This window comes from Myxocyprinus asiaticus, chromosome 11 (assembly GCF_019703515.2).
Source record: "Myxocyprinus asiaticus isolate MX2 ecotype Aquarium Trade chromosome 11, UBuf_Myxa_2, whole genome shotgun sequence".
Taxonomy (NCBI): domain Eukaryota; kingdom Metazoa; phylum Chordata; class Actinopteri; order Cypriniformes; family Catostomidae; genus Myxocyprinus; species Myxocyprinus asiaticus.
Window position 1 is genome coordinate 8,336,327 of NC_059354.1, and position 24,013 is coordinate 8,360,339.

Genomic DNA, 24,013 nt, shown 5'->3' on the forward strand with positions numbered 1-24,013 from the left:
TGAAGCTTTTCTCCTTGTATTGTGTATTTATATTTAATTTAAACATCTTTGTGCACAGAAATGATGTTTTTTGTATTGTGGGCTAATTCCATGACTGCCGTCTATTATTTTGAATGGTGTGGAAAAGCAATTTTAATAAATAAATAAACAGTTGTCTACCGCGATTAATCACAAACATTGGCCATTCATTTGTTCTCCGTGAACTTGTCGATGTGCATGTTACGAGATATTTGTGTTGGCACTCCTGGAAGTGTCATGTTTGCAGTGATCGGATCTATATGCCGTTCAGATCAATCCATAATCACGTACAATAAATTGGCTTTCAAGGATGTATACCGTCATCATGATTAACAGGCTAACGACTGGGGTAAATTCTGTCATGTGACACTGTATTTCTGCGTTAATGCCAATTTTCTCGACAAAAAGTTTCCAAACCAGTTTGTGACATTTGAAGTATCGACATAGAGATTATGCGCTAGAGTTAAACGGAAAAATATTATGTCTACACTCGTGAAATTTTAGCGATAATTTGCGTTTCCATCAGCTTAATTTTGATGCGCTAAAACATTTTTCGCAAAAAATCCTTGGATGTAAATGTAGTCACTGATGCCTTGTGGTGTTTGTTTTGACATGTGATACTACACTCTGCATGTAGCAGAACACTTCAGATGCGGATTTAAAACATCAACAATGAAAAGTTATGTATACAGTACACGTTGTCATATGATAAAGTAATTAACTTGTTGACTAGATGCTGCATTAGTAGAGATCAGCAGTATGTTTGCCGACAAGGCTGAGAGGACACTAACATTACAGCTAACCTCAAGCGGTTAGAAAAATGTGACAAAAATACACACAAGTCCTACCCAAATGTTTAAACGTCACGATTGTTACCATCTATTACCATCTATTTGCGTTAGTTTATATCCAGCCGGTCACGTTGATGCATTTGTTAGCCAGCTAAGCTGCATATTTAAAGCTAGTGATGTGAGAAAGCAAATTAATATTTTTTTTTCTTTATGCAGCCGAGAGAAACATGTAAACAAATCACAAACACATCTTATTTCAATTCAATTTTTTATCCTCACTGTAATACAATGACTTCAGATTGATCACATTCTTGCGCTAAAAAAGGCTTGACACAGCACAACAAATACAGCTGAACAGGAAGCAGGTGTCTCAATATGCTTTTAAAGTTCTTTTTAATTAGACACATCATCTAAAAAACAGCGCTCCTGAATGAGACGCTGAATAAACAAAAACAAAAGGGAAACAAAGACGTTCATCTAGCGTGCGTTTACATAGAAAAACAAATGGATGGTTGCAAAAGCGTTCGGTGTAAACAGCCCCTTACAGTTGGTGGGTGTTATTTTATAAGCATTTCTCAGATTAAGCAATGAGTTGTTTAAATGCTTTGTCAGGAAAGATGTTCAACTTGGAAATGTGTATCTCAAGATCCTCGCGTTCAGTTCCAGTCTGTTGTGTTCTGTCTGTTTGAACAGCCCCTGGCCTGGGCTCATAGTCTGAGCCGCTTCACCACCGAGGTCAGCCGAATACCACTGCTATCTGTGAATACTGCTACTCTACATACAACTGTACTGAATAAAAAAAAAAAATTTGGTTTTTCGCTGTTATTATGAAGCTCGAGTCTGGAGTAGTAGGAATCAGTGCAAGTGTAACACCATGTGAACTGTCTATTGAAGCGTTTCCCCCCTCATTTTACTTTTGACTTAACATTTGAGAATATGGACCGAATAAAACTTTTTATTAATTTTTATTAGTTAAAAATTAAATGCTCTTTTTTTAACAGCCAGTATAGGAATGTTCTATGCAATAATATAACGGTGCTGAATGGTTTATGTATTAATTGCGTCCTCTTGTGGACTAAGGAAACAATGTCAATTTAAAAATCAGCTGACTTTAACATTTGAATATTAGTTCATATATATTAATATTTACATATTTATTTCATTTAAAAAGTACAATACATTTTCATGGTTCAGTCAGTATGGTTTATTTTTGTAATAAAGTTCAGCACTATTTTACTTTGTGTTATTTTTTCATTCAGTATCAATTTTAAAAACTATCAGTTGATTTATCGGTTTTCGGCAGGTAATGCCCAACTTATTTATCGGTATCGGTAAAATCCACTATCGGTCGACCTCTACATAAAAATATCATGAACATATTTCTTGATATCATCCAGCCCTAGGAGGGAACAAAATTAATTTATTCACACACATTTAAAGTCATTACCCTTCCGAAGCAGATAACTGGGTCCTGGGATGAAAGGTAATAAAACACCAACATTAAACCCGTAACAACCCAGAATAACTGATGTATTTGCCCAGACAACAAAATACCCGACAGATAGCCCATGATTGAGAGTTGTTGCCTTTCATAACTGTTGAAAAACCATTTTTCTAAAAGTTGAACAACACACATTTTATTTGCTCTTCATTTTTTCCCAGTTTCATTTGAATTTTTAGTTAAAATAAATAAAAATAAATTCAAAGTTTGAAATCAAGCTGCCTTGCGTTATTGTGTAGGCTATCGCTTAACGAAAATTACCCCATAGTACCACTTAGTGTCCAAACAGCGGTAATACAGTTAGTCGGTTTGAACGTTAAAAACGCACCAGTGTGAAAATTATGATATCGTGGCAAGTCTACCCTCTATCATTAACATAATGCACAAAAATATCATTCTCATTACTGTAATGCACAAAAATATCTCACTCATTACAGTAATGCACATAAACTCTCATTACCGTAATGCACAAGCAAAATTCACTTTCACTATCACTTCCATAATGCTGCACACAAAATCAGTATATCATTATCGTAATTTACACCAAAAAAAAAAAATCCCTCTATCATTACCGTGATGCACACACAAAAAAAAAAATCTCACTCTCATTAATGTAATGCACAAAAAAATCTCACTCAATACCGTAATGCACACAAAATAAAAAAATCTCACTCATCATAATACAAAAGGAAAATCTCTTTTTCAGTATTGTAATGCAATTCAAATGTAATTCTCATAATTATAACGTAAAAAAAAATATTGAATTGAAATTATTTCTAAATCATGTCATGATTCATTACCATGAAATCTTAATGGTCCTAAAGGCTGAATGCTCCTTCATTAGCAAAATATCATCTTTAATTTCTTTCTCTTGATTTTAAGGTGAAATATTACTTGCACCTGTTCTTGACAAGTTTCATGAAATTCACTCTTAAACTGTAACAGACAGTGAAATTCAGTCAGACCCAAACAAAGATGTCACAGTGTCTTCCAGGGATATTTGTTTCTTTTGATTTTTGGGTGAAATATGACAAGGACTTAAAAGCATAGCACAACATGTAATACTGTCTTCTACTATAAACTGTGATAATATTGTCAGAAACATACAGCTTTCTGCTACTGGAAATAAACTACAGGAAACAAACCCACACAAGAGCCCTAATCCTCTTCAACTGTTACTCAAATATCCACAGAAAGAATCTATTGCAGTGCTTAAAATGTCTGTTACTGTCTAACATGTCTTAATTAGTATAATAATTTTAAATTACATCATTATAAATATAAATCAGATACAAGTCATATCACATGAGCAATGAGAAATGATGCAGTGTCTCTTACGCGAGAGACTGTGCAGTGAAGGTGACAGTGCTGTTAACAGCCGTCTGCTGACTCCAGTCCCACTGCAGGACGTAATGTGTGTTCAGCGTCTCAAGAGTCACATTCTGAGGACTGAGCAAATCTCCCAATACTGTGAGATACACAAACACACACATTAGGCTATAATGCAGGTGAAAGCAAAATGGCAAACATTCATTTAAATGCTTTGTTTGATATCTGCAGTCTATACAAAGTGAAAGCATAAATGTCTGGTGTATTTCACATTAGCAATGACATGGACAGTAAAATAATGCATGATGAACACATCAAATCCACAAACAGAAAACAATGGTATAATACGTGTTCTAAAACCCTTCTTCAACATTGTCTGATTTTTCTTTTAACCAATGACAATATTATATTACTAGATTTCAATTCCACATCTCACAATCTCACATCTGGCAAGACAAAAATCATGTGGGTCTGTATGTGGGCCACAAGGTTTTGTGAAACACACACTAAACTGAGCAGTTACATAATCAAAACAGGAAATAAGAGAGGAAACTATCTAGTGCATTTATATAAATTCAGGAGATTCAGTCTTTTGAAGTGTCTTCACAACACTTTCAAATAAAAAGCAGCTTTATTAATGTTGTCATTTTGTCCTTTATTTTTAAAAACAATTCTTTAATCGTATGTTTTGAAATGTTTGCATATGCTCACCAACAACTGTAAATCTTAACTGAGAAAAAAGATTATAAAAATTTTCTTGAAAATGTGATTTATGGCAAACTAAGTAGCCACGATGTAAAAAGACATCATGCATTCATAAAGTATTCAGAGCCCTTCATTTTTTTCCACATTTTGTTGTTGCAGCCTTAATGCTAAAATGCTTTCAATCATTTTTTTTTCACATCAATTTACATTCCATACCCCATAATGACAAAGCAAAAACCTGCAAATTTATAAAAAAAAAACAAAAAAAAAACAAAAAAACAAAAACTGAAATATCACATTGATATAAATATTCAGACCCTTTGCTATGACACTTGAAATTTAGCTCAGGTGCATCCCATTTCTCTGAATCATCTTTGAGATTGTAGAAAGGTTTCTAAGTTCGTGGGCAATGGAGGAGTCAGGAGACAATGAAGCAGGTTCAAGGTCAGTCTTTTTAATCGTCAGCTTTTACACAAAATTGACAGCAGCCGTTAAAACAACCAGTTCATAAATAAATGAAAAGCTCTCTCTCTCTCTGTGTTCGATTGCTGTGCTTTCTGGACACTCTCTCTCTCTCTCCCTCTCTGATGCTTTGGCATGTCTTTTATGTCTCCCTCCGCCATCACTAAAATGAGAGACAGGTGTTAGAGATAATTATGAGCCAGGTGACGAGCCTTACAGCTCTCCCTCTCCCGCAGACCGACACATGACCATGCCCCCCCATGCCACAGAGATTATTCTACACTTTGACTGGAGTCCACCTGTGGAAAATTCAATTGATTGGACATGATTTGGAAAGTCACACACCTGTCTACATAAGGTCTCACTGCTAAAAATGCATATCAGAGCAAAAACCAAGCCATGAGGTCAAAGGAACTGCCTGCAAAGCTCAGAGACAGGCTTGTGCCAAGGCACAGATCTGGGGAAGGCTACAAAAAAAATTTCAGCTGCATTGAAGGTTCCCAAGAGCACAGTGGCCTTCATAATTCTAAAATGGAAGAAGTTTGGAACAACCAGGACTCTTCTTAGAGCCGGCCCCTTGGCCAAACTGAGCAATGGGGGGGAAGGGTCTTGTTAGAGAGGTGACCAAGGGACTTCCCGGCTGGGCTCCAACCAAGATGGCCGCATAACTCTAACGTGCGAAACCACTTCTGGTTTTTTTTTCTTCACTTTTTTAGCTAGCAATTACCGTCGATTTGTTTTGTAACTGATTGATTTGGATCATGGATCTGGCTGAGATGGGCTTGGCAGATGCTATGTGTTCTGTTATGCCTTCGCCTCAATCTAAATCAGCTAAGAAGCGGCTGTTCGATGCTAACAACCCAGCCACCCCACCATCCGCTGGTGACGCAAGTATTGCCTGACTGGGCCTCGCTAATTCACGAGCTTCAAGCTGCTTTGCAAGAGCTTTGCTCTAACGTGAAGGCGTTATGCTGGGATATGGATTCCTTTCAGAAAAAGCTTTCTACAATAGAATCTGAGGTATCATCCATGAATACCTCGGTCGTGGCCTTGACAAAACGCAACGACATTACACAAGCGGCCCAGCGGCAAGATAGAGAGCGGATTAAGGAAGCAACCTCCGCAATCGAAAATATGCAGAACCACATGGCAGAAATGGAGGATCGTAACCGACGGAACAATATTCGTCTGGTTAATTTGCTAGTAAATCAAGAGGGAGGAGATGCAATTTCGTACTTACAACGCCAACTGCTGCTTTGGTTTCCTTCCTTGGCCGACAGAGGGATCATGGAAATTGAGAGAGTGCACCGCATCTTCAACGGCCGGGAGACTTTGTCGACCAGACCTCGAAACCTAATCTTCAAACTTCTCAAATACAATGACCGTCAGGCGATCCTTAAGGCCTACAGGCAGTCTCCGACAAAGATCCAGCACGGCCAGTCGCAGCTCTTATTCTTCGCAAATTACTCTAATGCGACCATTCCACGGTGTAAAACTTTTTCTCCCTGTATCGCTGCACTCAAACAAAAAGGGATCCAGAACTTTCTCCTTTACCCTGCCCGTTTTAAGGTGCTGCACAATAACACCACACACGTCTTCTCATCTCCCGAGGATGCACAGAGATTCACGTATGGCATTTAATGTCTTTTCTGTGTCGACTTAACGAAGTGAAGAACACAATATTTACACTTTGCCCTAGATGTGACGGTGTTTCTTTTCTCAGGGATTTGCTCACGTGATATTTTCATTTCGGGATATGCCGAAGGAGGTTTCCGTTGGAACTGTCTTGGTTGACTCCAAGGAATGGTAAAATTGTTTTCATTGGCTAGTCCTTGCAGGGCGTTCAGTTTGTTACCCTGGCTGGCTAGCAAAGTTCATTTATCTGTTTATTTGTGTGTTTCTGGTTATTATTATTATTCCATGTCATACTCTATTAAGCTCCTTGGGGGAGAGCTTTTCCTTTTTTTCTGCACTCATGATGTCTGCATTTGTATGTTTTGTATGCTCATGGATACTATCACATGAGTGATTTCACTTTTATTTCTTGAAACGTACATGGTCTTAATGACCCTGTTAAAAGGGCAAAATGTCTTGATTTTTTGCGTAGGAGAAAGGCTCATGTAGCATTTATAAAGGAGACTCATTTAAAACAGCAGGATGTTCATAGATTTCAGAATAAACATTATAGACTACTTGCAAGCTCATGTGCTTTGAATAAAACTAAAGGTGTATTACTTTTATCAGATAGGAAATTAAGTTTGCAGATACATCAAGCTGGAGGGGATTCTAACGGTAGATTCTGTTACGCTTTAATCACTTTGAATTCTTCTAAATATATACTAATGTCGGTTTATGCCCCTAATACTTTTGACCCAGTTTTTTTTTGACGATATAAAAACAAAGCTGCTGATTTTAGATGATATTCCTATTATTATCGGCGCAGATTTTAATCTTGCGGTGGATAGTATGGATAGATCTGGGCTTGGTATTCCTAATCAGACAACTCTATCTAAATTTTTTTGAATTATTTAAATGTTGTGGACTCCTGGTGCACTTTGAATCCTAATTTAAGGGATTATACTTTTTTTCCATCGTGTCACAAATCTTTTTCTAGGATTGAATATGTTTTAGATTCATCTGTCTTATTGAGCTCCTGTTGGAGTGCTGAAATCCTGCCAAGGGTTATATCTGACCATGCTCCAGTCCAAGTTAAATTTCATCAGTCTCATGTTCCTCCTCGCTTTAACCATTGGCGATTTAATGTTTATCTCTTACAGGATGAAGAGTTTCTGGAATATATCAAAAAAGATCTTGGCAATTTTATTAATATAAATAACACTCCGGATGTAAATCCTCATTCTCTTTGGGAGGTAACGAAATGCGCTATTAGAGGTAGTCTCTAAGGTTGCTAGGACTCGAAATGAGAAAATCACTTCCTTGGAAAAAATTATTCAAGATTTGGGGAGGCTACAGCAATCTTATTATGATTTGGATAGAGCTCATCTCTTAGAGTCATTGGAAGCTGAATTTAAAGAAGTCTCCAGTGTGAGATCTGAGTTTGTAATACTTAGACCTAGACAGCTGTATTATGAACAAGCTAATAGACCAAGTAGACTTCTTGCTCTACGACTCAAACAGTCAGAGAGACTTGCATCTATAGACTCTGTTAGGGATCCCTCTGGTGCAGCCATAACTAATCCTTCTCATGATAATATGGTGTTTCATAATTTGTATTCTGAATTGTAAACATCTGAAACTCCAGATGATTGTGCTGATATGGAGGATTTCACTGAGGACCTTACTTTTCCATATCTCTCTGTAGATCAGATAGAACAATTGGATAAGCCAATTTCTTTAGAAGAATTAAGATTAGCTGCAGTCTCTACGAAGAAGCACAAGTCTCCTGGATTTGACGGTATACCTCCAGAAATTTTGTTGGCGCTTTGGGAATTAATAAGCCCTTTACTTCTAAAATCCATTGAGTACTCACTTGAGGTCAGTTATTTCCACAGAGATCAAAGTGTTGCCTTGATCTCATTGCTGCTGAAGAGTGGTAAAGATCCACTGGACTGCGGGAGTTACAGACCTCTGTCTTTATTGAATGCAGATATTAAGTTATATCCAAAAGTGATCACTGAGAGGATCAATACTTGTATCTCTGACCTGGTGCATATGGATCAGACTGGCTTTATTAGGGGCAGATTAGCTTCAGATAACTTCAGACGTCTTTTGCATATAATTGATGTCAGCTCGGGATCTGACATTTCAAATGCCATTTTAAGTTTAGAAGCGATGAAAGCGTTTGATAAATTAGAGTGGAGGTATCTGTGGACAGTCCTGAAAAAATTTCGTTTTGGCTCGTCTATTGTTCGTATGAATCAAACTCTTTATAATAGTCCAACTGCTTGTGTATCCACAGGATTTGCAGTGTTGGCGCAATTTCCTTTGGAGAAGGGAACAAGGCAGGGGTGCCCTCTTTCCCCCATTTTGTTCAAGCTTTCGTTGGAGCCTCTAGCTATGGCTGTTAGACAAAATTCTTTAGTCTCCCCAATCTGCATTAAGAACACTATTCACCACATTTCATTATATGCAGATGATATCATTCTTTTTCTGTCAGATGTAAATAAGTCTTTACCTCATGCCTTAACATTGTTTGATAGATTTGGCTTGTTTTCGGGCTACAAAGTTAACTGGTCAAAATCTATTTTGATGTCTCTCAATATTTCTCCAGAGGATGTGACTCCACCAGCTTCACTACCTTTATTAATCACAGACTTCCGGTTTTACTTACCTTGTTGGGCTTATTTGATGAAGCTAACCAATGACAAAACATGCAATAAATGTAACACTGGTTCGGTCAGTGATTACATTCATGTTCTGGCAATCTCCTTGCATTATGACTCTTTGGCTGTATGTGATTGATAACAATTCTGACCTTCTCAGAGTCGATGTTCCACTCTGTCCTGGTTTGCTGGTACTGGGAGATGACTTGAACCTGTCACTTAATTTTCAGCAAAAGAGACTGTTGATGGCTGCGTTAACGGCATCTAAGAAAGCGATTTTAAAGCGATGGTTCGATCCACACTGCTGTCTTGTGTCGATCTGGCACTCTTATTTTTTGGATGTTCTTATTCTGGAATGAGCGGCATCTAAATTCCATAAGGCAACATCAAAAACAATTTAGAGTTGGACAGCTGCTATTAGTTTCGTCAAAGACCTTGTATGTTGACCGAGTACTCAGTTTTTAGTCGTGACATATGTTATGTTTTTGTTTTTGCCTTGTTTTTCATCAGTGTGTGTGTGTGAGTGTGTGTGTGTGTTTGTATATATATGTATCTAGTAAGTATTTATATGTGAAGGTATGGATGTATATATGCATATAGATATGTTGTATATGTACGCTTTTTCTATCATTTTAATGGTTTTTAAGTCTTCTCTCCCCCCCCCAGACATAATTATATCTTGCATGGAATCTTAGTTGTTGTTTTTTTTTTTGTGTGTGTGTGTGTGTTACTGTTTGTCTTTGTTGTGTCTTGTTTCATTTTTGTTTTCCTTTTTTGTAATTGAAAACAAAATAAAAATGTATTCACAAAACAAAACAAAACAAAAAACAAAAAAAAGAAAAAAGAAAAGAAAGAGGTGACCAAGAACCCAATTTTCACTCTGGTTGAGCTCCAGAGATCATGTGTGGAGATGGGAGAAACTTTCAGAAGGACAACAATCACTGCAACACTCCATCAATCTGGGCTTTATGGCAGAGTAGCCAGAGAGAAGCCTCTCCTCAGTGCAAGACACATGAAAGTCCGCTTGGAATTTGCAAAAAAGCACCTAAAGGACTGTTAGTCTGTGAGAAACAAGATTCTCTGGTCTGATGAAATGAAGATTGAACTGTTTGGCCTCAATTCCAAGCTTCATGTCTGGAGGAAACCAGGCACCATTCACTACCTGCGCAATACCATCCCAACGGAATGAAGCATGGTGGTGGTAGCATCATGCTGTGGGGGTGTTTTTCAGCAGTGGGGACTGGTCAGGGTTGAAGGAAAGCTGAACGCAGCAAAATGCAGAGATATCCTCGATGAAAACCTGGTCCAGAGCGCTCAGGACCTAAAATTGGGCCGAAGATTCACCTTCCAACAGGAAAATGACCCTATGCACACAGCCAAGACAACGCAAGAGTGGCTTAAGGACAACTCTGTGAATGTCCTTGAGTGGCCCAGCCAGAGCCCGGACTTGAACCCAATCAAACATCTCTGAAGAGACCTGAAAATGGCTGTCCACTGATGGTCCCCATCCAACCTGACAGAACTTGAGAGCATCTGCAGAGAAGAATGCCAGAAAATCCCCAAATCCAGGTGTGCAAAGCATGTTGCATCATACCCAAAAAGACTTCAGGCTGTAATCACTGCCCATGGTGCTTCAACTAAGTACTGAGTTAAGGGTCTGAATACTTATGTCAGTGTGATATTTCAGTTTTTTCTTTTTAATAAATTTGCAAAGATATCAAAAATCCGGTTTTTGCTTTGTCATTATGGGGTTTGGAGTGTAGACTGATGTGAGAATTTTTTTTAAAAGCATTTTAACACAAGGCTGCAACATAACAAAATGTGAAAAAAAAAAAGGGGTCTGAATACTTTATTAATGCACTGTATTTTATTTCCTCTTTTTTTTTTTTTTTTTCCGACTATTATTTACTGATCTGTACCTATGGTGAGTTGCAATTTAAAAAACAATCCTTAAAGCTTACTAGTGGGAATGGGCGATATACCGGTAGACACGATAAACCAGTAGAAATTTGGCAACCGGTATACATTTTGGATTATCGTCTGTATTGCTGTTACACAAAATCGACACAGAGTGTCGAGACATGTGCACCTCATTCTACTACACATACATGCCACGGTTCACATTCTGTTAGAAATATGGAGGAAGATGACGAAGCGGCTTTTGAGTAGGCTTTCCGGTTGTGCTCCACAGAGTGGGATTACTTGCGCTCTATATTGCGGCACAAACTTCAAAACTTGCATGACCCATTTAAATTCTAAGCCGGCTTTGTTTTCAGATATTCAAATATTCTCTAGAGAGATAATTTAAATCATTGACCTTATTCATGCTAGCGCCATCTTTGTAATGTGATGGATAGACTTACAGTCTCTCCAATGGGCTGTACTGCATTTTAAAGTGTTTTTGGATCGTTCCGCGGACAAAACATTGATAAAACATCTGTCCAGGAACATTCAGTGTACAAAGAACTCCAGACAGCGAGAGTTGTGGAAAACCAGATGTGATCTTGGAGCTTAATACAGCTTTATACCGGAGTTTCCGGGGACGCCATGCGAGAAGCAGACGTGTGAGACACGAGCTCTGCAAACTTTGCTAGTTTTTTAATTATTTTCATGTTATAATCCAGTGAGATCTGTTACACCCAGTTACATATTTGTTCTTTGAGGTAAACATGGCAAAGAAGTCAAAATCCTCAGACTCTGGAGACATTAAAAGACACTTAACGTGTTCAAGCTGAGGCCTCTGACGGGACTGCGAGACGGGGACTCGATTTGGACGGCACGTCGGTAGATGAAATTCAGCGTCAGTTGTCCAACATGTCGGTGATGCTGACGAAGGTTGTTGCTGACTTGGAGGATCTCGCTGTAATACATCGATCGATTACGGCGATGGAAACAAAATTCTCTGAGTTGGTTACAAGAGTGACAGAAGTTGAAAAACGAATCGATTATCTTGAGTCATCGGAAAGGGAATTAACCACTAATCCACCCGCGTCCAAAACAGATTTAGAATTAATTTCGGAAAAACTGGAATATTTTGAAAATATGAGCCGAAGGAATAACATACAAATTGTTGGAATTCCTCAGCATGAAGAGGGCAGAGATATGGTGAAATTCCTGAACGAGCTCTTCCCGAGTCTGCTCGACATAACAGGCCACAAGCTGGAAATCGTGCGAGTTCACAGAGTCCCAGCTCACAGATATGCTGAGGGAGATAGGCCCCGATGCATTCTGGCCAAATCTGAGACATCCAATAAAGATCTCGTGTTGCGCCAGGCGAGGAGCAAAGGGAAGCTTTCCTGGAAGAACCATAATATTTTCTTGTTCCCGGACTTTGCGAACTCGACAAGAGAGAAACGCGATCGGTTCAAGGAATGTAAGAAACTGTTACATCAGAAAAAGATCTCGTTTGCTCTGATGTTTCCGGCCAAACTGAGAATAAAAACGAAGAATGGTCGCAAAGTATTTACTTGTCCAAAACTGGCACTCTCCTTCATAAATACATTGGAGTAAGCCATTTGATGTTTCTTATATCAGTGGACTGACTCGCGGTTCAGGGACTGTATTATCTGAGGAAGCTGGGTGCCATTTTTGTTTCTTTTTGCGCTGGCTCCGCCTAGCGGCTGGAGTTTGTTTTGTGGCATGATTCCAAGAAACTTTTGCATTGACGGAAGATCTTTTCTACACTGAAGTTTCCGGCCAGATTGAGAGTGGACCCTATGGATGACCGCAAAAAAATCTACATGCTCACATGAAGGATGCCTTTTATAAAGTTGACGGGCTGAGTAAGTTATGGTGTATTTTTTTTATTTTATTTTTTTTGCGGCCTCCCAGTTAGTTTGGCTCTTGATCATCCGAGGAACCAGGATGCCGGTTTTGTTTTTCATGCTGGCTCCGCCTAGCGGCTGGAGCTTGTTCTGTTGAATATCACTCCTTTGGAACAGCTGTGGATAAATCTGTTTGTTCTTCGTGCTTATTCCTCCTGCTGGCTGGAGTCTGTTTTGTTGAGTATTTTTGCGGGACAATGGAATGATTATGTCATCTGCTGAACTCATAACAGCTGGCTCACTGAACAGTTGTTTGTCTGTCCGAGAAAGCTGAATGGCTTTATATCAGCTGGAGTTTATTTTGTGGAGGAACACACCTTCGAGATGGTTCTGTGAATGAATCCACATGTTTTTTCTGTTATTCTGCCTGTTGGCTGGGGTCTGTTTTACAAAGTATTTTCTGTTTTTTTGCCTTACAAAATTTGTATAGAAGCACCGGACTTGAGCAATCCGATGGCAAAGTTGTCGCGGGGGCTCTCGTAGGCGTACATGGACTCTTTGAGTTTTAAGGGATGGACGCTGGTTGGTGCTGTCGTGCGCGGGGTTAATGCGCACGTTTTTCTTTTTTCTGTATGTTTTGTTTGGGGGGAAGTTCAGGGTTTGATTGTTGCATTAATGGGGAATGTGGTCTGTATAATCTTGTTTTTGACACACAATTTATTTTTATTATATCAATATGTCAGTTGTTAATATAAGTGCACTCTCTCTCTCCACATGGAAGAGATGGGTTGGGGCACCCCATAAAAAGAAGGAAGGTTATTTCTTTTCTTAAACGTAAAAAAATGATATTGTGTTTCTTCAAGAAACACATCTTTCCCCTCAGGAAGCTGGAAAATTTGGGAAGATATGGGGTGGACATGTTTTTTTTTCAGTGCTGGCTCAAGTAAAAGCAAGGGAGTCATTATATTGGTAAATAAACATCTACAATTCAAATTTCTCAAACAGATTAAAGATAAATCAGGAAGAGTCATTATTGTTTTAGCTGAAATTCAGGCGCAAAGGTTGATTTTGGCTAATATTTATGCACCTAACGCTGATGATCAGGGCTTTTTTATAGATCTTGAAGGGATGTTGCAAGCCGCTGCCACCTCTCATGATATAATATTGGGAGGAGACTTTAATCTTTTGATGGATTCAGTCCTTGATCATAGTGAAGCAAAAGTGTGCAAGCCCCCTAGAGCAACATTGATGCTTCACAGGATGTGCAAAAATCTTGGTCATTCAGATATTTGGAGACTTTTGAACCCATCTGTTAGGGACTATACATTTTTTTTCATCAGTCCATAAGACTCAGATCACGCCCTTGTGAGTTTAGAGGTGTTGCCACATACGGAGAAAAATAAATCATATAGTTGGCACTTTGATGTATCCCTTTTGAAATTTCCAACAAATGTTAAAGGCTGAAATCAATGTGTATATAGAGACCAACTAGTCCTCAGTATCCTCTGTGGGTGTGGCTTGGGAGGCACTTTAGGCAGTTCTTAGGGGTCGGATCATACAGTGTGCCTCATTCATCAAAAAATCCAAAGCACAAGAACTCGTGGATTTGGAAGGGAATATTAAAAGTGCAGGGGCAGAGCTGAAGCATCATGTCATCTGATGGCCTCAGAGAATTGACCCAATTGAAATACAGATATATTACTATTTTGTGGCGGAAGGTGGACTTTTGGCTATTCAGGGCAAGACAGCCATACTTTGAGTCGGGGGACAAAGCAGGGAAGCTTTTGGCTAGATATATAAAACAGAGAGAGTCTTTTTCTACGATTCCCTCAGTGAAATCTGCTGGTGGTGAAATATTTACCGGCTTTTAAAATAATTCTATATTGATCTTTATAGTTCTACGTCTTCGTCTACTGATGAAGATATTAGAAACTTTGTGGAACCATTAAAACTTCCTGAGCAAAGAAATTGTCTTGATTCTGAGATAACCTTGGATGAGCTTGATGAGGTAATTAAGGCTTTACCTACCGGCAAAGCTCCGGGGCCAGATGGTTTGCTGCTGAATTTTTTAGATCTTATGCTACAGAACTGGCTCCACTTTTGCTAGAAGATTATACAGAATCATTAAAGAATGGAAAGCTTCCTCCAACCATGACACAAGCACGGATCAGTCTGATTCTTAAAAAGGACAAAGATCCAAGCGAGTGTAAAAGTTACCGTCCAATTTCCCTGCTCCAGTTAGATGTAAAAATTTTGTCAAAAAGTTTGGCTAATCGATTAAGTAAAGTTATGACATATCTTATACATATAGATCAGGTGGGGTTTATTCGGGGCCTTAGCTCTTCTGATAACTTTAGGCGTCTCATCAATATCATGTGGTCAGTAGCAAATGATCAATCTCCGGTCGCTGCCATTTCACTTGACGCCGAAAAGGCGTTTGACATGGTAGAATGGGATTATCTTTTTAAGGTTTTGGAAATATACGGGTTCAGGAGTACGTTTATTGGATGGATTAAGTTACTTTATAGACACCCATTAGCGGCGGTACAAACAAATGGACTAATTTCAAATTATTTTACTTTGGATAGGGGCACCCGGCAGGGTTACCCTCTTTTCCCATTATTGTTCTGTCTTGCCCTGAAACCATTAGCAACCGCAATAAGAAAGGAGGATGATTTTCCAGGGGTGGTGGCGGGAGGTATGGCACATAAACTCTTGCTTTACGCAGATGATATTCTATTATTTGTCTCTGACCCCAGCAGATCTATGCCTTGCCTTCACAGAATTATTAATTCCTTTTCTAAGTTTTCAGGATATAGAGTCAATTGGTCTAAATCCGAAGCTTTGGCTCTGACAGCGTACTGCCCAGAAACGGCTTTCCAGCCGGGCGCTTTCCAGTGGCCCAAACAGGGCATTAAGTATTTAGGTATTTTATTTCCAGCAAATTTGTGTGATTTAGTTAAGAGTTAATTTTGACCCCTTAATAAAACGGTTTTCGAGCGATGTGGACAGATGGGCTTCATTACATTTATCTATGATTGGGAAAGTTAATGTTATTAAAATGAATTGTATTCCAAAATTCAATTACTTACTGCAGTCTCTCCCTGTAGATGTCCGCCTCTCTTATTTCAAGCAATTTGATAGCATAGCGAAGTCCTGCATTTGGAATGGTAAGCGTCCCAAATTACATTTCAATAAGTTACATAGGCCGATTGACAAAGGTGGGCTAGGCCTACTTAAGATTTTATTTTATTATTATACATTCGGTCTCAGACATTTGGCTCATTGGTCACTTCCACCTGAGAGAGCCCCTCCCTGGTTCTGTATAGAACAGATAGTTCTTGCCCCTATTTCGCCACTGCAGAGCCTTTCTATCAAATTAATCGGAGAAGCTAAAGTACATCCCGTTATCTCCAACTTGAACTCGGTATGGACTAAAGTGTCCAGACTGTTTAATTCTGACATTTTTTTAAATGTTGCCTCGAGCATATGGCTGAACCCCAAACTATGCATCAACAAGTCCCCTTTTTGCTGGTCAGAGTGGATTGGGAGGGGGGTTACTACACTTGGTGACCTGTATGAGAATGGAGTGTTGAGATCCTTTCAAAATTTGGTTCAATTTTTTGGGATTCCTAGATCTCAGTTCTATAAGCATTTACAGCTGCGTCACCTGCTCTGTACTGTTTTTGGGAGTGGTTTACACCCTCCTAAAGCGGCAGATACTCTGGGAGAGGTGATTACTGCTTCTGGAAAAGGTCATGAGGCATCGGTGTATTACTCCCTACTAATTCAGAGTATGGGAGATGGAACTTCAATTTTTCTCATGAGATTATGGGAGAAAGATCTAAATTTGGTATTGGAGGAGGGACAGTGGGCTGGGATTCTAAAAAAATGTAAAATCTGCATCCAGAGACGCAAGGGTTCGCCTCATGCAATTTAAGATTTTACATAGAGTCATTGGACCCCCTCTAGATTGCATAGGCTTTGTCTTAAAGACGCACCCACCTGCTGGCGATGTCAATTAGAAGATGGAGACACAACCCATGTCTTTTTGGGATGTGTTAAGATGCAGGAATTTTGGATGAGGATTCAGAGTTTTATGTGCGAGGTTTTGGCCTCTCAAATTTTATTTTGCCCCAGACTCTGTATCTTGGGAGATGGGGCAGTCATTAATTTGGAGAATAAGCACGTGAAAAACTGGGTCCTGTCTAGTGTTATGATCGCCAGACAGATCACTTTGAGGAGTTGGAAGTCGGCTGGAGCGCCCCCTTTTCAGGAGTGGTGTTCAGAGATGGCCAGATTGGCAGCTCTTGAGGAGGGGTTATCCAGAAGACTGGGGAGTCTGGACATGTTTGAGAAGAAGTGGGGCAGATATCTGTCTTTTTTGGAGGGCTCTCGGGGAGGGACAGTGGAGAGAGAGGTGTAGGGGTTTTATGTGTGTGATTTTTTTTTTAAATTAATTTATTTATTTATTTTTGTTGTGTGTCTATGGTTGTTTGACCACTGGGGTGTTGTATATTGATTCTGTATATGTGTGTTCTGCTATGTATATATTTAATGGTTGAATCAATAAAAAAGTTAATCGAAATACAGCTTTATACCATTCGTGCCATTGAAGAGACTGTAAGTCTATCTCTCACAGCCTCGTTTTCATTCCCATTAAAAATCAAAGATGGTGCTTACGTGAATAAGGTCTAATAAGAGCCAAAGTGTTTTCTTTACTTATGGATTATTTTATTTGTTGCATTGCTTTCAGATGTCGAGTTTCTTGATGAAAGTTTAATGAGCAGAGCTGGTGCTGATAACGCCAAGGTCGCCAAAAAATAGCAGAGGATATGTGTGCGCTAATTAAGTGCTAGCATTGAGATGAAACAGCAAATTGGGTCCAAAGGTGACCAGCTGGAAGGGAGATGGCGAAGATGAAACTAGGGAGGCATAAGACGATTTAATTGGATGAAGAGGCCATCCCTCAAAGTGTTAGGGGGAGCAGAAACTGTATAAAAAATGCATGATTCTGAAGTGTAATGGACCACCTCAGCTTTGTTATTTTTTATAATAAAAAGTCTATTTTTGGAATCAGAACTTTGCGCCTCCGAGAAATCTTTGATTCGACTGAGCTTCGATGGCTGTTGTGGGAAATCTACAACACCAGCACCTGCTTTGGTAGCACTCATAAAAATAATATTACATGTTATGTGCATTGAAATGCACATTTGAAAGTACAGCATTGATTTTGAGGTTGGGATGCAGATGAAAACTATGATATTAAAAACAGTAACATCTATGGAAGAAAATTAACACCTATATGACTAAATTGAAATATTCTAACAGAGTGCCGAAGTTGGGTCTTCTTTACAGATTCTTTTCATCAGGCTCCTACTAATTAAACTACAGTCATGTCTTGGAATTTCTGAAAGCAAACCAAAAAAAACTTACATTTTCCTACAATCAGAGAGCATTACAAGAGTATAGATTTTATACAGATGGAAAACTGATAGCGTGGTCCATAATTATGAAAATGCACCATAGTTCTTCCATACTTTTAACAATGATATTTGTAATAGTTCATGGTAACCATTCGTAAAACCATGCATCGCTCCTTACTAGCATGGTTAGTAACTATGGTTTCTATATAAAGAAATATGGCATTTTTGTAATGAGTAAAACAGCTGTCTAAATACATTTAGAAAGTTTTTAAACCATAGTTAATACAGTGCAGTTAGTGTTACTGCAGTAAATCTCTGGTAAATGTTTGTAAGCATTGTGATCTGAGAACTGAAAGCCTTCTAATTGATGTTTTCTTCTGTTTTCTTTGTCAGTGCCATTTAGTAGAGGTCTTCACGGGTCCACCCTAACCCGAGGACCCGAGACCCGTACGGTTTCGGATCTACGTTTTATATGGTCAGCCGGGTCCGGTCCCATTCTATTGCTGCGGGTCTCGGGTCTGTTTAACATTATGTGTAATACCCAAGTTGATCCGAGAAGACCTGGCTGTGATCAGACATCGCTGATGATGATGGTGCTGTGTGTGTGTTGTAACTTGCAACATAGTAAAATTAGGATGAGAAAGTGCAGGCCGGGAAATAAGGTGAAAAACGGTGCAGAGCCACAAAGAGCTGAGTGATGTCAGAGGCAGACCGGAGTTAAGGCACACGATAGCAAATTAGCAATGCTAACGTTAGCAGCCGTGGCAATGAACGAGCAATCATTATTATAGCTCAAAAGGGCAAACAGTCGAAGTTATCTTATGCGAGATAAAAAAAAAAAAACTGCAAAGCTGATTCTAAACAAGTCACGTTTGTTATCCGTCACCGTGACAGCAAGAGGACTTTTGAAGCTGAAATAATGAGTGGATTAGCTATGCTGTTTCAATCAGCAAGAGAGGAATGACAGAAAACCTGGAAGAATTTTACCAACTTTCTTGGCAAAGGAGGATGGATTATATGCGTCACGGCCAGGCACAGGAGAGAAATCTACTAATGTTACATTAGGTAAGACACAAAGTTTTTTTTTCACAACTTGTAAATACATTTGTTAATAGCAATCAGCTGTGAAATCGGTGTCGATCGGGTCTGTGTCTCCCGGCCGGGTCCAGGTCCCAGCTTTCAAATAATAGACGGGTTCGGCTCTGGTTGTTCTCAGTTCTGCATGGGTACGGATCCAAGCTTTAAAATAATAGATGGGTCCGGTTCGGGTAGTACATTTCCGGGTCTCTTTGGGTTCGGGTACAAATTTTTAGACCCGTGAAGACCTCTACCGTTTAGAATGTGGGGGCTGTTTGTTTTAACCTCTTACACTCGCCGTGGCCCAATACCGGGCCGAGAGGGGGCGCTGATCATGAAAAATATATATAAACTCAGCAAAAAAAAAAGAAACTTCCCTTTTTCAGGACACTGTATTTTAAAGATAATTTTGTAAAAATCCAACTAACTTTACAGATCTTTATTGTAAAGGAACAATGTTTTCCATGCTTGTTCAATGAACCATAAACAATTCATGAACATGCACCTGTGGAACGGTCATTAAGACACTAATAGCTTACAGATGGTAGGCAATTAAGGTCTCAGTTATAAAAACTTAGGATACTGAAGAGACCTTTCTACTGACTCTGAAATACACCAAAAGAAAGATGCCCAGGGTCCCTGCTCATCTGCGTGAACATGCCTTAGGCATGCTGCCTGGAGGCATGAGGACTGCAGATGTGGCCAGGGCAATAAATTGCAATGTCCATACAGTGAGACGCCTAAGACAGCGCTACAGGGAGACAGGAAGGACAGCTGATCGTCCTCGCAGTGGCAGACCACGTGTAACAACACCTGCACAGGATCGGTACATCCAAATATCGCACCTGCGGGACAGGTACAGGATGGCAACAACAACTGCCTGAGTTACACCAGGAACGCACAATCCCTCCATCAGTGCTCAGACTGTCTGCAATAGGCTGAGAGACACTGGACTGAGGGTTTGTAGGCCTGTCGTAAGGCAGGTCCTTACCAGCACAAACCCACCTTCGCTGGACCAGACAGGACTGGCAAAAAGTGCTCTTCACTGACGAGTCGTGGTTTTGTCTCCAGGGGTGATGGTCAGAATCGCGTTTATCGTCGAAGGAACGAGCGTTACACCGAGGCCTGTACTCTGGAGCGGGATCGATTTGGAGGTGGAGGGTCCGTCATGGTCTTGGGCAGTGTGTCACAGCATCATCGGACTGAGCTTGTTGTCATTTCAGGCAATCTCGATGTGCGTTACAGGGAAGAGAACCTCCTCCCTCATGTGGTACCCTTCCTGCAGGCTCATCCTAACATGACCCTCCAGAATGACAATGCCACCAGCCATACTGCTTGTTCTGTGCGTGATTTCCTGCAAGACAGGAATGTCAGTGTTCTACCATGGCCAGCGAAGAGCCCGGATCTCAATCCCATTGAGCACGTCTGGGACCTGTTGGATCAGAGGGTGAGGGCTAGGGCCATTCCCCCCCAGAAATGTCCGGGAACTTGCAATTGCCTTGGTGGAAGAGTGGGGTAACATATCACAGCAAGAACTGGCAAATCTGGTGCAGTCCATGAGGAGGAGATGCACTGCAGTACTTAATGCAGCTGGTGGCCACACTAGATACTGACTGTTACTTTTGATTTTGACCCCCTCTTTGTTCAGGGACACATGATTCCATTTCTGTTAGTCACATGTCTGTGAAACTTTTTATGTCTTAGTTGTTGAATCGTTTTATGTTTATACAAATATTTACACGTTATGTTTGCTGAAATTAAAAGCAGTTGAAATTGAGAGGACGTTTCTTTTTTTGCCAAGTGTATATTATGGTATTTCTGAACAATCATTTCAGGGCTCGCAACATTTCACAATCTCTGGCACTCTTCAGATTTTACTAGCCCAAATTTTTAAAAAAGAAAAAATTTTAATGTAAAAAATTGGTTAGGAGTCAAAACATCAATCAAAAACTTTCAAAACACAAATATCAACAATCGGATATAAAATAATCAAATTAGAATCATCAATACAAATATGCATCTATTTCTAACTGAACTGAAATTTCTATGAATTAAGTGCCAACGGTAATTCATTTTTTGCAACAGCATGCTGTTCTGAAAAGTTTTTTTCAGGACTTTTTGTTGTGCTTGGTTCATTTTTAGTATGTTTTTTGCAATTGGCGTTCGTTCTGGGAAAGACGCTGCAGACTGGGCACCAATGCACTTTTTGTGATGCAGGGATTTGTCATGGGTTCTGATGGGGTCTTTCCTAAAATTACTGGTTCCAGTGTCAAAAACACTCGTCGAGTCAGAAATAGTGGCGAATTGACAACACACTCGACAGAACATTGTGTCGTTTACCTTGTCATGTTCCAGCCACAGAAATTCAGATTTTTCTGAACTCTTCTGCTTTGTGGCTGTCTGGTTTCCTTTGTCTGTCCCTTCTTCATCCTGACCTGTTTTTTTGGGCCGAGTAGAACTGAAATACCACCGTAAATCCATGCTCCTCTTAACACTGTCACACATGCACACACAAAAGTGTCAGCGATTTTCGCAATGTTCTCCACTGCGCACGCAATCTCTATCACTTAGCAACAGTATATTAAGTGAGAACGACACTGCTTTACAGGGGGTGGCAGCACCAACTGTCTTTCCCAAACATCAGAACTTGCAGTTGGATGCAGGAGGGATGGAGAAATAATGACTCTTAAAGCTTTGACGCTTTTCTCTGATTGTTCCGTTAAAAGATTCTAAGCATCAGGAGTGTTGAAAACAGTGTCACCTTGTGGCATGTCAAATTTATAGCAGCCATAAACCCGAGCGCATAGCTCTGTTGTTTTATCCATTAAGCACAAATAAAAGCCTGACAATGCTAAATGTGTTCATTTTCTGATGGAATAATTCACATACTAAAGTGTGGCAATAAATTCAATAATAATAATAATAATACCAGAGTTTTTTGAGGCAAGTAAATGGTGCTCTAATTATTTTATGCTGTTTATATAGCAGAATATATGATAGTGTGTGTGTTAGCACATGGATTCAAACATTCTGACACGCAAAGTGAAGTATTCACGTGAAAGTGGGGCTTTGTTTTTTTATTGATCATGTGTTTCTCTTAAAATAATAGCTCCGGCATGGAGATTCATGAGAAATTGCGCTGTGTACTCGATACACGTTTTGAAGCTAAACTTCACAGCGGACAAATCAGCATGATCAAAAACTTCCACGATCATATTTTTCCTTAAAATAACAAGTAAAGAGAGTGAATAACATGAATCAATGGAGGAATTTGATTACACTATTTCAGAGTCCCGTTGGGCAGGCCGGTGATGCATTTTGGTAGCCCGACTGGAAAACACAATAGCCCCGGGACGTCAGGCTAGCGATTTTGTGAGCCCTGCACTTGCTTGATCGGCACAAAACAGATGTCGTTTTAAAGCTTAGATTCTTATCTTTACAATTAATATAGCTGATCTGGCCAATTATCAAATATTGCTTCTAAATTCACTGATAAAATAGAACTGTTCCATTTTAATCATTCGCAAATTTGCAATCGCAACAATCATATTTAGAATCCGTAAAAAGATCAAAAGATCACACAGCCATGTGTCATATATCTTTTGAAAGGACTTGATTAGTAGAATATAACGAGCAGATTTATTTCTCTCAGAGATCAAACTACTGTTTGTATTTGCATGTGAAATGCACATGTATGATAAACAGAGATAACAGAATCATTGTCACATTTTGGTTTATAACTTCATGACAAATAAACATGATGTAGAAAATGCATTATCACAACTTACAGCAGACGGCTCGGATAAAACAAGCCCACACTCAACATAATACAATATGTATATCCTGACATATTCCTCAAAGAGTGTCATAACAAGCAACTGTGCCTCAAGGCATCTCTATGACAACGGTTTCTCTGGGGTCAATTCACTGAAACACGATCCTTTACATAACAAATGTGTCATATCATCCTCACTGGCTGTCTACAGAGTGTTGGATTCCATAGTTGGACAATCCTGTGTCCCTCATTTGGTAAACAGACCCAGAGCGCACATGCACTGACTGCGCACAAGAAGGCGCTTAACGCAAATTTTATGAATTGATGGAATTAGTTGCCTATGACAGCTACAATTTATTTTTGGCACTTAGTTTATATAACTAACTATTATTATATATATTTTTTAGATTTCTGCATTCATAATTTTCAGTTATTCTGTTTTAATGTTCAATAAAACTTGCTTGGAGATGTTTTTGGACACTGATAAATTAAAGTCCACTTTGGGAACCATGGTTCCAGATGCTATATCTTTGGATTGCTTTACACTATCAACAACATTTATGTTTCCTAGTATAGTTGACATGCTGGAGAACAACACCAAAGTTAATTTAATGACCGTCCATACTTACTGTCTAAAAGGTATAATGCCAAACATGAATAATAACTGAAAACATTTATTTTTAGTGCTCATGTTTTGTCAGCAGTGTTGTATCATGAGAGTATCACGAAAGTCTCTGAGCGTGATCAAAATATCTTCACATCAAATTTTGAAAGGTTTTCTAAAACTTTATACCATGCAATTGACACTCTTTGCAAAATTTTGTAGAGTTATAAGCTCTTACTTTTGGGTATGTCATTTAAGCATGAAATCCTTAAAAATGC

The 24,013-nt window shown here is 39.3% G+C and overlaps 1 protein-coding gene across 3 annotated transcripts in view; it reads right to left on the reverse strand.

The window, feature by feature from the left end:
• The window catches only part of il10rb (interleukin 10 receptor, beta), a 55,509-nt gene that overhangs the window by 29,490 nt on the left and 2,006 nt on the right, over window positions 1-24,013 (reverse strand). For all 3 annotated transcript variants that reach the window (XM_051709828.1, XM_051709830.1, XM_051709829.1), the window contains exon 2: window positions 3,649-3,778. In XM_051709828.1, coding sequence (XP_051565788.1) covers window positions 3,649-3,778 — 130 coding nt within the window. The remainder of the gene's footprint in view (window positions 1-3,648; window positions 3,779-24,013) is intronic.